The sequence below is a fragment of the Botryllus schlosseri genome, chromosome 5 (assembly GCF_051294905.1).
Source record: "Botryllus schlosseri isolate E-star chromosome 5, Bs_hap1, whole genome shotgun sequence".
Taxonomy (NCBI): Eukaryota; Metazoa; Chordata; class Ascidiacea; order Stolidobranchia; family Styelidae; genus Botryllus; species Botryllus schlosseri.
In genome coordinates, this window is record NC_137240.1 from 10,114,096 (window position 1) to 10,127,029 (window position 12,934).

The 12,934-nt window shown below is 41.4% G+C and overlaps 1 protein-coding gene and 1 long non-coding RNA gene across 4 annotated transcripts in view; one reads left to right on the forward strand and one right to left on the reverse strand.

Annotated features, from left to right (window-relative positions):
- Positions 1-12,934, reverse strand: part of LOC145439693 (microfibril-associated glycoprotein 4-like) — a 62,309-nt gene that overhangs the window by 33,037 nt on the left and 16,338 nt on the right. The window contains exons 1-4 of one of the 3 annotated variants that reach the window (XM_080317245.1): positions 1,504-1,938; positions 1,202-1,267; positions 987-1,138; positions 63-159 (exon numbers count right to left, since the gene is read on the reverse strand). In XM_080317245.1, the coding sequence (XP_080173371.1) occupies positions 63-159; positions 987-1,138; positions 1,202-1,267; positions 1,504-1,849 (661 nt within the window). In that variant the 5' untranslated portion in view covers positions 1,850-1,938. Of the gene's footprint in view, positions 1-62; positions 160-986; positions 1,139-1,201; positions 1,268-1,503; positions 1,939-12,934 lie in introns of those variants that run through there. The other 2 variants (XM_080317246.1, XM_080317247.1) reach the window with 2 other exon arrangements.
- Positions 1-12,934, forward strand: part of LOC145439715 (uncharacterized) — a 129,356-nt gene that overhangs the window by 28,786 nt on the left and 87,636 nt on the right. The gene's annotated exons all lie outside the window — the stretch shown is intronic.

Consider the following 12,934-nt stretch of genomic DNA (forward strand, 5'->3'; position numbering starts at 1 on the left):
TTCCAATGTACGAAAGGGAGAGACTGAAATATTCAGCGGGCAAGTTCACGGGTATCACATACCTATCCAAAACTCCCCAGCGGCATCTCCAAAGCCATTCACGTACTCAGTATGATTTCGATAAAAATCCCCACTTCCATCCATGCGTCTTTGTATCACCTGATTTATTGGAGTATATCCATAGGTTTAAATGACACTTGGTTTCAGCAAAACTCGTGTTGAAACAAGACTTGGGGATTGCATAATTTCGGATTTATTTCCAGCAAAAACTCATTGGTTCATAGCCGGCTGTCTTGCAGATACCATAATACTAAGGGCGGAGATCATACGGTTGAATTTATTGAAAAAGTCGATTATCGTGTTCATCGGGATTTAACAACCCATGATTTAGGAAACCGGTTGATCGCAGCGCCCAAAGTTAGTTTTAATCTCATGATATACCAAATCGTAACAAATTGTGGATAAGAGTTTCTGCAAAAGCTGTGTAAACTGCGTAGTACGCGCAAATATTTCAGATAATGACCGTGTCGATTGTCTCCTAGGTAATGACTTCACTAAAGAGTCATGCTATCAACGAACTATGTAGCCTATGCCCACCATCTATCAATATTCTATAATTAATCCATTTCTTCGCTGTACCCTGTACATTACTGGTTACGCATGCACTTACGAAAATTTATGAATTTTTTTCAGTCATATCTTGGCCATTGTTATGTCTGTATCAGTGTTTCAAAGTAAATCGGGGTCAATGGCTGGAAATAGATGAAAACTTCACGTGAAGTTAATTTTCTCAAAATGTGTAAAATGGACATAAGTTACTTTGGCACCACTGCGACGATTAACAGTTTTTAATCACATGATTAGCAGTCTCCTGGATCAGCTAACTTTATGATCTCCGCTCTAAGAGTTACCCAGATGACTATGGATTTGTATTTGAACGCACAGGATTTTATAGTTTGGGAAATGTATGAACAGTTCATACTTACTGTCCATCCTCCACCATCCGTACTGAGATCACATGACGCCTGGACTTTATGTGCTGGTACATAAATTTCAAACACTCCTCGACTTTTATTACCGGAACTGTATGAGTTTGGGTCAGCTTGGCTGCAGCCTATCGTTGCTCTATCCCGCAGTTCTGAAGCATGTAAAAGAAATATATATACCTAGTCTCTAAAGATCTATAAATCGTCCCGATTACCGTTCCGTAATACTTCAATCTCTTCCTTGAGATCAGTGTAATTCTGAACGACCTCGGAAATAGCATCTGAGAAAATGCGATAATAATCACTTCCTGTTTACCACTTAATTGATGGGCATGCATACATGACATCCTTATTTTAAACTGCCGCACACACACACACACACGCACAAGCTGAGAAATTTTGGAGCAAGCAGCTTATAGCGCTACATGTTGGTCCTATAATCTCGATAGGTTATGATGCTATTCATTGCAATGATTGAAAAAAATGGACGAGCCATGGTCCATGATCATAAAATTACCTTGAATATTAGCTCGAACCACCCGTTCCAACTCATCAGTATCGATTGTAGCTTCCTGTCCTTTATCGCCTTTATTTCCTTTCGGACCAGATTTACCGCGCCGCTCCGGCGTGGATTGTGTCACTTTAATTCCGTGATTGCCACACTGGAGGTGCATCGTGTTGACGCTTGAGCAAAATTCATTTACACCACTCGGATGACAGTGCATAATATGAATGGTCAAAGATAACACGGAGATTGCGTGAAATGTGCGGAACATGCTACAATGATACCAGTTACGAACAGCACAATAGTCTATAAAACAATGATCAATTATAAGGTCCAAATGAATAATTATCAACGACATAGTTAGGCCTACTATCTATTCAACGGCAGTTACTTACTATATGCAATTCCTGTTTGGTATTTCGACCTCAAATCGTAATTGCATAATTAGGGTTGCATTTGAAACAAACAGTGCATTTAAAACACTTTGTTTAAAACCCATTTTGAACAGTGCTTTAAAAAAATGCCTTCTTAAAACAAACAAAATTGTGTTTTTTCGAAGTTGTAAAATTATGCCATAATTGTGTAAATATTTTACAAAAAACAAGTTGTATGAGCCTACGGACAATTACCACCCGATGTAGCCGACGTATATCGATATGGGATGGTTGGAACCCTCAAAATAGTCGGTTCAATAGCAATAGTACATATATTTCGTCAAAGGAGGTATTTTTACCCTATATTTTCAATTGTCATTGTCAATCCACTATGACGTCACAATTGAATATCCGTGACGTCACGGTTAAAAAACATAAAAAAACAATAGAAAACATGAATTAAATTAGGGCATTGTTTTAAACTTGTTTGTTTTGAATTGATTCAACCCTAAGGATAGTCCATCTCGTGATATGATAGCTATAGGAACCGTGGGAACACAGCGAACGTTCGGTTCAATTGGTGTTTGGCACGCGAAATTTGTTGATTCAGAGGTGCGCGTTCGCAAATGAACCTTATAGTTCCTGAGAACATTACTTCGAAATACCAGTAATTTCCAGCAATCTCAACATCTGTAACATAATTCTTTGGATTTCAACATCATATCACTCGCACCGTCACGAAGGCAGCAAATAGGGAAATTCGGCAAATAACTAAGAGGGACCTTAGCTTCACAAGTTGACATATCACGCTATTTCAGCTTAACCCACAAGCCAATATTCCCGTGAGGTCCAGAGTAGAATAACCAATGTCTTATTAGACGGAAATGCATTAAAAGTAACATCTCAGTAACATCTCAAAAGCGGCTTCTCAGCCGCACGTACAGAATGACTGGTTTACCGCAATTTACCGCAAATACACCTCTATATAGAATTTCAAACGGGTTGAGAACATCTGTGTTATATCGACCTGTAAACGAGACTCTGGAATAACATCTCCAAAGTGTGTTGTATTCACAGTGCAGCAGCTTAAATAGAAACGACGGTTTTCTCAAAACCCGTCGAAAAAAAGCGTTTAGGACAGTGGTCCTCAACTTTTGTCGACTCATCGCTCCCTTATTTAGCTCGAAACAAATTTTCGCCCCCCCCCCCCATATTTACAGGTTCGAAATTGAGGACACATAAACAGAGAATTAATTCACCTAACTTTGATCGTTGGTAAAGTCACTGAAGAAAAGTTAATTTCCCTGAGTAGGTGGTTGGAAAATCGATTTCTGCGTCTACTTTCCGTTGAGTAGACCTTTTTTCGCGTCATATGTAGAATAACCCTTCTTCACGTGCATTTTTAGCCGTTTTAATCGAATATATCTCACTCAACATTCTACGATTTTCGCCTCCTATCGCCCCCAGTCGCCGCTTTTGGTATTTTCGTCCCATTGTTTCTCAAAATTTCCCACTGGGGGGCTATAGGCCTATCTCCCACATTAAGAACGAATGATATAGGATTATAGATAGACTGATTCAATCAGAATCCTACTATCATCAAAAGTAGACGAACTTTATATAAGCTGATACATGCGATGCTCATGTTTTAAAATTTAAATGAATGTCATCTAAAAATGAAATTTTCAAAAGCTGTGTAATTAATTATTCGATTATGACATAATTATGTAAATAGTTTGCAAAAGAATGTAGCATGCGCCATCGGACGACTTGCACTAGATATAGTCAACATGTACGTTGTGGAATGGTTAAAACTCTCGCAATAGTCGTCGGTTCAACAGTTATAGAATATCGATATGTATCACTGGAATGAAATGTATGTTCTGATGATGATGACCGCCGACCGTCAACCTGCGACATGACGATGAAGTCCTGGTCAAAGACGTTTAATACGGGTCGGAAACCTTACTCGCCAAAGCAGCCGTATAGACGCTTTATTTCTAATTGAAATTTCTAAGAATCCAGAGAACAAAGCCAATCCAATGTGAAGTCACGGCATAAGAAATGCATGCCATTCGCATGAACCTACAATAAATAACTAATGCAGCTACAGCGGAGGATGGGGTGGAATCAAGGTTGATTCTTGATCTGATTCTGAATGCTTAAAGAAATTCGTTAAGAATTGTAATTGGGACACCGTAAACCTTGACATAGTGACATTGCATCAAAATCAAAATCCACCTATATGAGCCTCTCGATGTGCTACAGCAAACTTTTTTGAAGCCTATATTTTCTAGGGGGCGATTACTTGATTCTTCTAATCGTGCAGCTGTTTATAACTAGGCCTAACGAGTCTTACTTGGGCCACTGTGGATTTTAAGAGAACTGCGATCAGATGTGGTTCAAAGGGCGGAGTCTAAGCAGTTCAAAAACTTTTTGGTATCGTTGCGCAACATTCCCGAATACCAAAATCTCATTCAAAAGTGATTCTTATCCTTCGTTCAGATTGCCGACGACATAGCTATGCGAGCAAGGATTTTCGGCTATTGTTGAAATTTAATCTAGAAAAAGTACTTTCATCAAGGATTTTGATACGCTCATTAGACGAGCACTAGAAACAAGGCTACTGCCTCTCTTCGCGTAATTGTTCAAGAGCAATGTAAAAGTACTGATGAAATTTTGCATTTTTTTTTAAATAGGCCTATACATTCCTCGCCTTTTCATGCAGCCTTACCAATGCTTATCCATATTCCTATCATGATTACGACAGATTCGGTATATTGCCTAGACTGTGGTGTATAAAGGTGTACCCTACAATTTTTTTCCTCTTTCGACCCCTCCAGCTTGTCAAAAGAGATACAAGATTGTTCAAAACCATTTAGATACATTTAACATATTCAATGGTCCATATAGGCGCTTAAATGGCCTCGGCCGAATCAACACCCCGCAGCAATGTTCCATCTAAATTTTCACGAGTCTGCGCCCACTCACCAACTCACTGCGCGGTCACTTGGACAACAGTGCGTAACGACTAAAAAAAGGTCATCACTTCGGCTTTCTTGTGCTGGGCACACGTTTTTCTGTGCGCGGCGACTTTGAAAGCAGTGCGCGGCTGCTCACATGCGCAGCTTAGAGGGAACATTGCCCAACCGTATAAAAAATGCCACTCACCGCTGAGGAAAATGATACGCCCCGTGAAGAAATATACCAATTTGGAATATCGTGTGCGTCTGATCAAATAAGTTTTTTTCTTCAAGTTTAGTCTGCTGCGTTCCGGCGATTCCAATCTATTTTGACTATGTAGCAGACGAACGATCGCGAAATAAAAACATGCAACAAAATAAAAACGGGTCCGCCCAAACATGCATAATTATTAATTACGAGCCCCGAATTTCTGAAGGACCCTTCTTCTTCAGCTCTGCCGATTAATCTAATGACGTGGGCTGTGAGAGTGATGGTATCAGATATGACTGCAATTACCAATATAGTAATGACACAGTTCAGTCATGAATTTGAAATTTTTTTCGCCTCGCCTGACAAGACAACAAATACACGTTGACTTCCCATAACCTTTCAAGTAGTGGCGGAAATCCCATCATAAATGAGGGCCTGAGGGACGAAGGCAAGGTGAAGCCCCAAATGTTTGATTGATCATCTTATGGGGGCCAAGACTAACGTTGTTTGAGGCTGACGAAGTGCTGTTTCGGTCCTGCATATGCTTATAGCATCGGGATATGCCATTAGATGAGAGACTCGTTTCAGAATTAGCAATTTGCGAAATAAAGAGATTGTTGTAATACGGAACATTCTACGTCGTAATGATGAATCGGTTACTATCTTGCTGACGTTCCAGTTCAGGTAATCCTGCTTGACGTGAAGCGTAAAGTATCTGACGAATGATGGTAATTCTTCATCATCAATAATAATTATTTCATCGTCATGGGAAATTCAACTACTTGACGGATCACTGCAAATATTATTTATGATGGGCTTGCGTTTGTCAATTCAAACGTCGGGGTTTTTCACCTCATGATCCATTACTATTTCCGTTACAAAGTGAATAGTTTGGTGGGATTAGGTTGCATTTAAAACGAAAATCAATTTAAAACAAACATGCTTAAAATAAGGCCTTTGTTCAAAACATGTTTTTTATTGTTTTTTGTAGCCATGACGTCACGAATATTCAATTGTGACGTCATAGTGGATTGACATAAACAATTGAAAATATAGGGTAAATATAGCTCCTTTGATGAAATATCTGTACTATTGCTGTTGAACCGACTATTTTGAGGGTTCCAACCATCCGATATCGATATATGTCTGCTATATCGGGTGGTAATTGTCCATAGGCTCATACAACATGTTTTTGGAAGGTATTCACGCAATTATGGCATAATTTTACAACTTAAATAAACACCTTTTTTTTTAAAAAGGCCATAGTTTAAAAAACCGTTCGTTTTAAATGCAACCACAAGTGAGATACTGCTTTCGTGGTTAACTGCGAGCCTACAAAACGAAATGCATGCAACGCTACAAACTCGACGATCAGCCTAACGTCTGACTACATAGAAATCGTCTTTTTGATACCATCGGATAACAGAATGAAGAACAGACTTGAAGACTAATTTGGAAGACTAACAGAAAGTGCGGAGCGGATCGACAAATTCTCTGGTCCGGCTCCGATCCGGTTTGCCAATTCTCTGGTCTGGCTCCTATTCGGCTCCGACCGTATCAGGAAAAAGTACTGATCTGGCTCCGATCAAAAATGAAAAAGTCCTGCCGGAAATCCGGCCCAATTGGATCAATGAATTTAAAAATATGGCTCGTTTCTTTTTGCACTGGCTTGGCGGTTACTTGCGTGTTGTTGGTTGGTAGTTATTTAGTTACAAACGTCATGTTTATCCATAAAGATTCTGGCCTTATCAAACAAATACTGATCCGGCTCCGACCGTATCAGAAAAAGTACTGATCCGGCAAAAATTGAAAAAATCCGGCCGGATATACAATCCGGCTCCGGTCCATGTTCCGCACTGACGTATACGCTTTCCGGATTATATAATGTGGATAAATTGATAACTGCTCGGCCTCGTCTAACGTCTTCCGCGAACTCAGATTGAGAACCACTGGCCTATGATATAAGTCAGTCGCTAAGTATTACCTATAATATATGCAATGCATGTTTTAACTTCATATCATATTCAGCAACACATTCCTATACAACACTGAAAAATAACTATAGGGGCTTACACAAATGTCGACAATATATAAGAGCAACGACTGAGTTGCAGTGGTGCAGACAGTTCGTGCGGCACGGATCGTTCAATATCTGCAAGAATATCTCACCCGACATCGATTTCACGTCGGCGAAGATTCGTATATGTTCCATGGTACAGGTGCATTGCAGGCGTCGGCCACCTTTCGAGTGCACCGTGCCAAAAATACGGCGGCGGCAAACATAATTAGTTGTTTTCATATTATTGTTTCAAGCAAGGAACCCCACAAACCACTTATCTGAAGCTGGCAACGGCCTTGGTCACGGCAGTGGTTCTCAAATTGATCGCAAACGCTATGAATTTTGGTCGCTGCCGCAACAGAGCTGTCTTATATTTTACGCAATATTTCCTTAATTTATATTCACGCTTAGATCGATCTTCTGTAGTTGCTTTGGTCGTTTCCAAATTCGCTATGTTTGGTATACCATAGATAATTAATAAGTGACGAGCGCTCGCGCACCAAAGTTGTTACGGCAATATGGTTTGATAGTGAAAAATATGCCGAGCCCTGTATCATACAAGTTGGTTTGATGTCACAATAAGGTTGGTTTGACACTAGGTTTGTCTGTAAAGCTCTAAAGATCGCTGTACCGATTGTTGCTGTTCAAAATATATTGGACTACTTGGCGCCGGTCATTTCGGCGCCTGAACACATCAATATCAAACGATTTGACCAACATGTAGCGGTTAGTTTGGACCAAGGTATTGTCGCCGCCAATTATTTTGACAACGCACTTTATTAAGTTGCATGTTGCCTAAAACGTGGCATGATGTCTCCTAGCTTGGAGATACCCAGGGCCGAAACTCCGGTTCATAATAGTCATGCTCCCGCACAGGCTACACAGATCGCACCCCTAGACCAAAGCATCCCAACCACCACATACAATATTATCACGCCGTTCTCTCGTAAATGCCAATACGTTTTGAGTCATTGGCAGGCCGTGTTATTTTTGGCATATGACAAAACTGCCAAAAATAGCTTATTTTTGGCATTTTTCAATTTTTATTTTTGGCAGATTTGGCATCGTCTTCTAAACAGATAGTTTCAGACTCGAATTAGTCATAAAAACGCTCTATTTGGGTCAGTTTATCAAATGAAACCACAAAATGTGCAGCATATAGTCAGTGCCAACCGGGGCTTTGGAGCAGCCGTAAATTTTAACTGCTCCAGCTCCGGAGCTTTCTTCTATCATACATTAGCTCCGGCTCCAGCTCCGGAGCCGCATTATTACCACTGCTCCGTCTCCAGCCCCTGCTCTGAAATTATCGAATGGGCCTGTCTATATCAGGGGTGGCCAACCCGCGGGCCAAATGTGGCCCGCGAGGTAATTTCCTTTTATATTATCGAAAATGAATTGCTCAGATTGTGAATTTGCAATGCCAACCAAAAATTACAAGTCTGGCTGCGACACTTGGGATGTTGATGACTAAAATATCAGTTCCGACGCATTGGCAGATCCAGGGTCCAGTCACATTTTCAGTACATCGTCGTACATTACAACAAACTAAAATAGTAGTGAAATTTTTCTTCACGCTTCGCGTGTTTAATTGTCACACGATTTCTTGCTTGGTATGCTACCCCCTACTGAAAATGAAAAAAACGCCTATTTTACTCGATTGAGTCTAACTGTATTCGCAACTACGGGAGAAAGTCTGTTCGCGTTTGCGCTCGCATAAAGATCGTCGACAGTGAAATGTAGGCACAAAATGATTGTCGCATATTATCGGAGACCTTCGATATCGATGTGGCCAGACGCCGAATAGTCGTGTCCTTGCAAACTGAGCCTAGCGGGCGGTATACAGTAGACCCGCAATATACTCAACTAATAATATTATTGACCTAGTTTATTTATAAACTTTGAAAATTTTACCCGCTTGGCGCGGCTAGTGGACCGCGCACTCGTTCGTCAACTGCATGTGCCCCTTTAGCCGAAAAGGTTGGCCATTCCTGGTCTATATAGATTACTAATCTACCCATAGGTTAGTTATCTATAGTAATCTAGAGTCTGTCAGCCGTCAGTAACATCCAATGTAGAAACGAAGACATTGGTGCCGCCGTGCCGGCTTGTGACGTCATAATGAATACTTGTCAATTGTCGATAACATCATAGATGCACTAGAACGCACTTTACTCTATGCCAGGGGCGGGCAACATACGGCCCACGGACAGTTTCCCGTCTTACGTCATAATGTGGCCCGCGGCCCCAGTCTGCCGAGATTCCCCACTACTTGCTTAAACGTCCAATTTTAGTGACTGTATGTCATTACCAGCACCGTAACTGCCGCACCCCAAACCCCCCAATTGGGGGGGGCCCGAGCTCGATGGGGGGCCCAAAATTATTTCGTGAATTAGCATAAATCATAGAGTATTTTTTCAAAATTTATGCAAATTCAAGTAGCCCTTTATCTTTATTATTGGATATTGGGCCATTACCGCGCCACGACCTACCAAGACATACAATCAAGTTTTAGGCCATATAACATGCGACTCCAAGAAGTGTGCCAGAACGATTGGCAGCGAGAAAAGCTTGGCCGAAAAGGTCTATGCCCTTATGCAGACCAAAGACTTCGCTATATATACAAAATACATATAGGTTTAATTGTCCATAGGCGCCTAAATGACTGGCGCCGAATGTTCCTGTCTTTGCAATCTGAACCTCACAGGACAAATACCATCCCGCTGGGAAAAATTTTATGCCAGTGAAGAAATACAAATTTGAAATCGTGTGCGTCTCTTAGTTTAGAAGCCTACGTTTGGGCGGTTCTATATTTTTTGATATAGCAAACTGGAAGTCACGAAATAACATCATGTAACGAAGTCATATCAACGGTTCCACCCGCCCGAAGATGATTAATCATTATTTACGGGCCCTCCCGTTTTCAAGACACACTTCACTCAGCTCTACCGGTAAATCTAATATCGTGAGTAGAGAGGACAATAAATTGATAGGATTATATATGCAATCGCCGATCTGATTGACCGATTTTATCATAAATTATCGAAAATTTTGGCGCTTCGCGCTGGCTCACAATACAGTACAGGTGATTTCGTGACAAACGCGAACAACGTGATGGGGGGGGGGTCGTTTTATCACCCTATGGGAGCCCAAGACCCACGTTTTTGGAGGCCTGACGAGGTGCTGTTTCGTTCCTGCCAACGGGTATACGCCCGAAGATGTTTAATTATTATTGAGTGGTCCTACCTTTTCAAACACACCTCACTCAGCTCTACCGGCAAATCTGATTACGTGAGCAGAGAGAAGATAAAAATTGATAACAATGTATGCCATTCCCGATCATACTGACCGATGAAATCATGAATTCTAGAAATTTTGCGCGCTTCGCGCGCTTAGGTCACAAAAGCTGATTCACTAAAGAAACTCCCAATGATTATGATGAATAGTGGTAAACAGTGTATCGCCGGAGGGGGGTCTGGGGGGCGAAGCCCCCCAGACGTTCGGTCTATAACCCTATGGGGGGCCCAAGACCAAAGTTTTGGGGGGGGCCTGACGAAGTGCCGTTACGGCCCTGGTCATTACATACGTGTGTGCGCAGGGTGTGAGAGTATAGAGCTTACGCGTAAGTTCGTCGTAGCGAGAAGTCTTACATTATCGGCATTTACCATGTACTCAACCCTAATGAATTGATATATCGGTAAATTTTGGGTACCGGGCTTATCGAACGCCTGGAAATCTTAACTATGGATTGCACCATTTGTTAAGTGATCAGAGAGAAGCAGGCATGGCGGCGGCTGTATGACAATGCTATTCTCAAATCAACGTTGTTTTCGTCATTATCGGCGATAAATGGCTTTCAAATGACGTTGCTGTCGTTAAAAGACATTCCTTAAATACGATTTATTCCTTGTATATGTGGATAAATGGGCGAACGATGCATCGATTCAGCAGTACGGCCCGCCAAGTACCTAATTTTTCTATATCCGGCCCGCCGACTGGAGAAGTTGCCCGCCCCTGCCCTATGCCATTGCTGTGCAGAGCCTTAAAATTCAGGCCTGCTGTTCAATTATGATAAATCAGCAGATGTGGTTGTTGCATATCAGTGTTGGGATGACTCGAGTCACCTTTTTCGTATGACTTGACTTGACTCGAGTCAGTTTGCTAAAATGACTTGACTTGACTTGACTCGGCGTATCAGAAATGTGGATTGACTCGTGACTCAGAGCAAAATTCACGAGTCAATTTCAAGTCATCAAGTAATCGGTGTCGATAAAAATCACGGTATCTTGCATATGGTCGGATTGTTCGCGAAACGCTGGTGTAACCCGTGAGAGCGGCCAATCAATCAATGATCGTGCGCTTTACTGAGCCTACATTGATCTCTCACAAATACATGACCGCAAACGAAGTGATCGAAGCTTACAGCTTACCTTGTCGTAAACTAGTATAGTAAAGTAATTTCATAGCAAAGTGTCTATTTCTGTTCTCTGTTCTTACCTTAACCAAACCTCTTGTTATATTGAAATTGAATTCGAATATAGTTTATATAGTCGTCGGCCATTGGCGCAGGCTCGAATTGTATCATATCAATTTGTAAATGAGTAATGTATTGCATCTTATCGATTCGTTTGTCTATTCTCTATTTTGGCTGGTAACTAGTAACTGATGCTATGCAATTACTTTCGTAGTTTAACAGTTCTACGTATATGTGAGCGATGCAGCGCTTTCATGCGTGTATATGTAACTCTATATTCGTTCATCGGTTCAGAATCAATGACCACTCAATCTGTATTTCAGACAGATAGCAAAATGCAATGACATAATCATGCCTCATACTTCGAAAAGGCAACTTGACTTGAATTGTGACTTGACTCGTGACTTGACTTGACTTGACTCGACTTGACTCGAGTCACCTTCAAAAATCGAGTGACTTGACTTGACTCGAGTCACCTTTGAAAATCGATTGACTTGACTTGACTCGAGTCAAAATGTGCAATGACTCGAAATGACTCGTGACTCGAAGGTAGTGACTTGATCCCAACACTGTTGCATATATAATAGCGTCTTATGAAATACGTCGGAGCCGGAGCTACTCCTCAAATAACGGGCTCCAGCTCCGGCTGAATTTTATGTAGAGCTCCGGTTCCAGCTCCGGTGAAAATGCACGGCTCCGGGCTCCGGTTCCAAAGCGCTGGTGCCAACAAACAATAATAAGAAGAAAAAACCTAGCGATTTCATAGGTTAATAATATCGAACGAAACCACAAAATTTGCAGTATCCACTCGAAATCAGTGCCAATAAGCAAAAAGAAAGAGAAGCCTAACAAACACGCTAAACACCTGATTGTTATAGCTGTTGAATAGACTTAAATTGTCTGCACTGTAACAGTGCTTCCAAACTCGGGTCGAATTTGGGAAATATCGGCTTCAACAGTAGCCGTTGAGGGAAAGAATGTTGCCAGTCCCCCAAAAAAGGTTTCCAGAGCTTCAAAATTTTCGGAGGGCCGAACCGGCTTCCAAGCATCATGGAAAGAGATCACTTCGCTAGTGCCATCGATATCATCGCGGAAAGAATTTCCTTCCCGATACTTTTCCAGGAGTTTCCTGTGTTGTTTCTCAACACATTCTATTTCGTAGCCCGACCATTCCATCTCCTTCAGTCTATCGAGATATTTTCGGAGGACTTTTTCATTTCAGATGGCTTTTATATTACCAACTCCCATGGAAGAGTCCTGGGAATGTTAGCTTGTTTAAGAACATTGACGCAAAAAGACTGTCTGGCAAAACGACACTGCAGCTCAGAAATAGCCGGACAGTTTGTTGCGTCACAATATTCAACT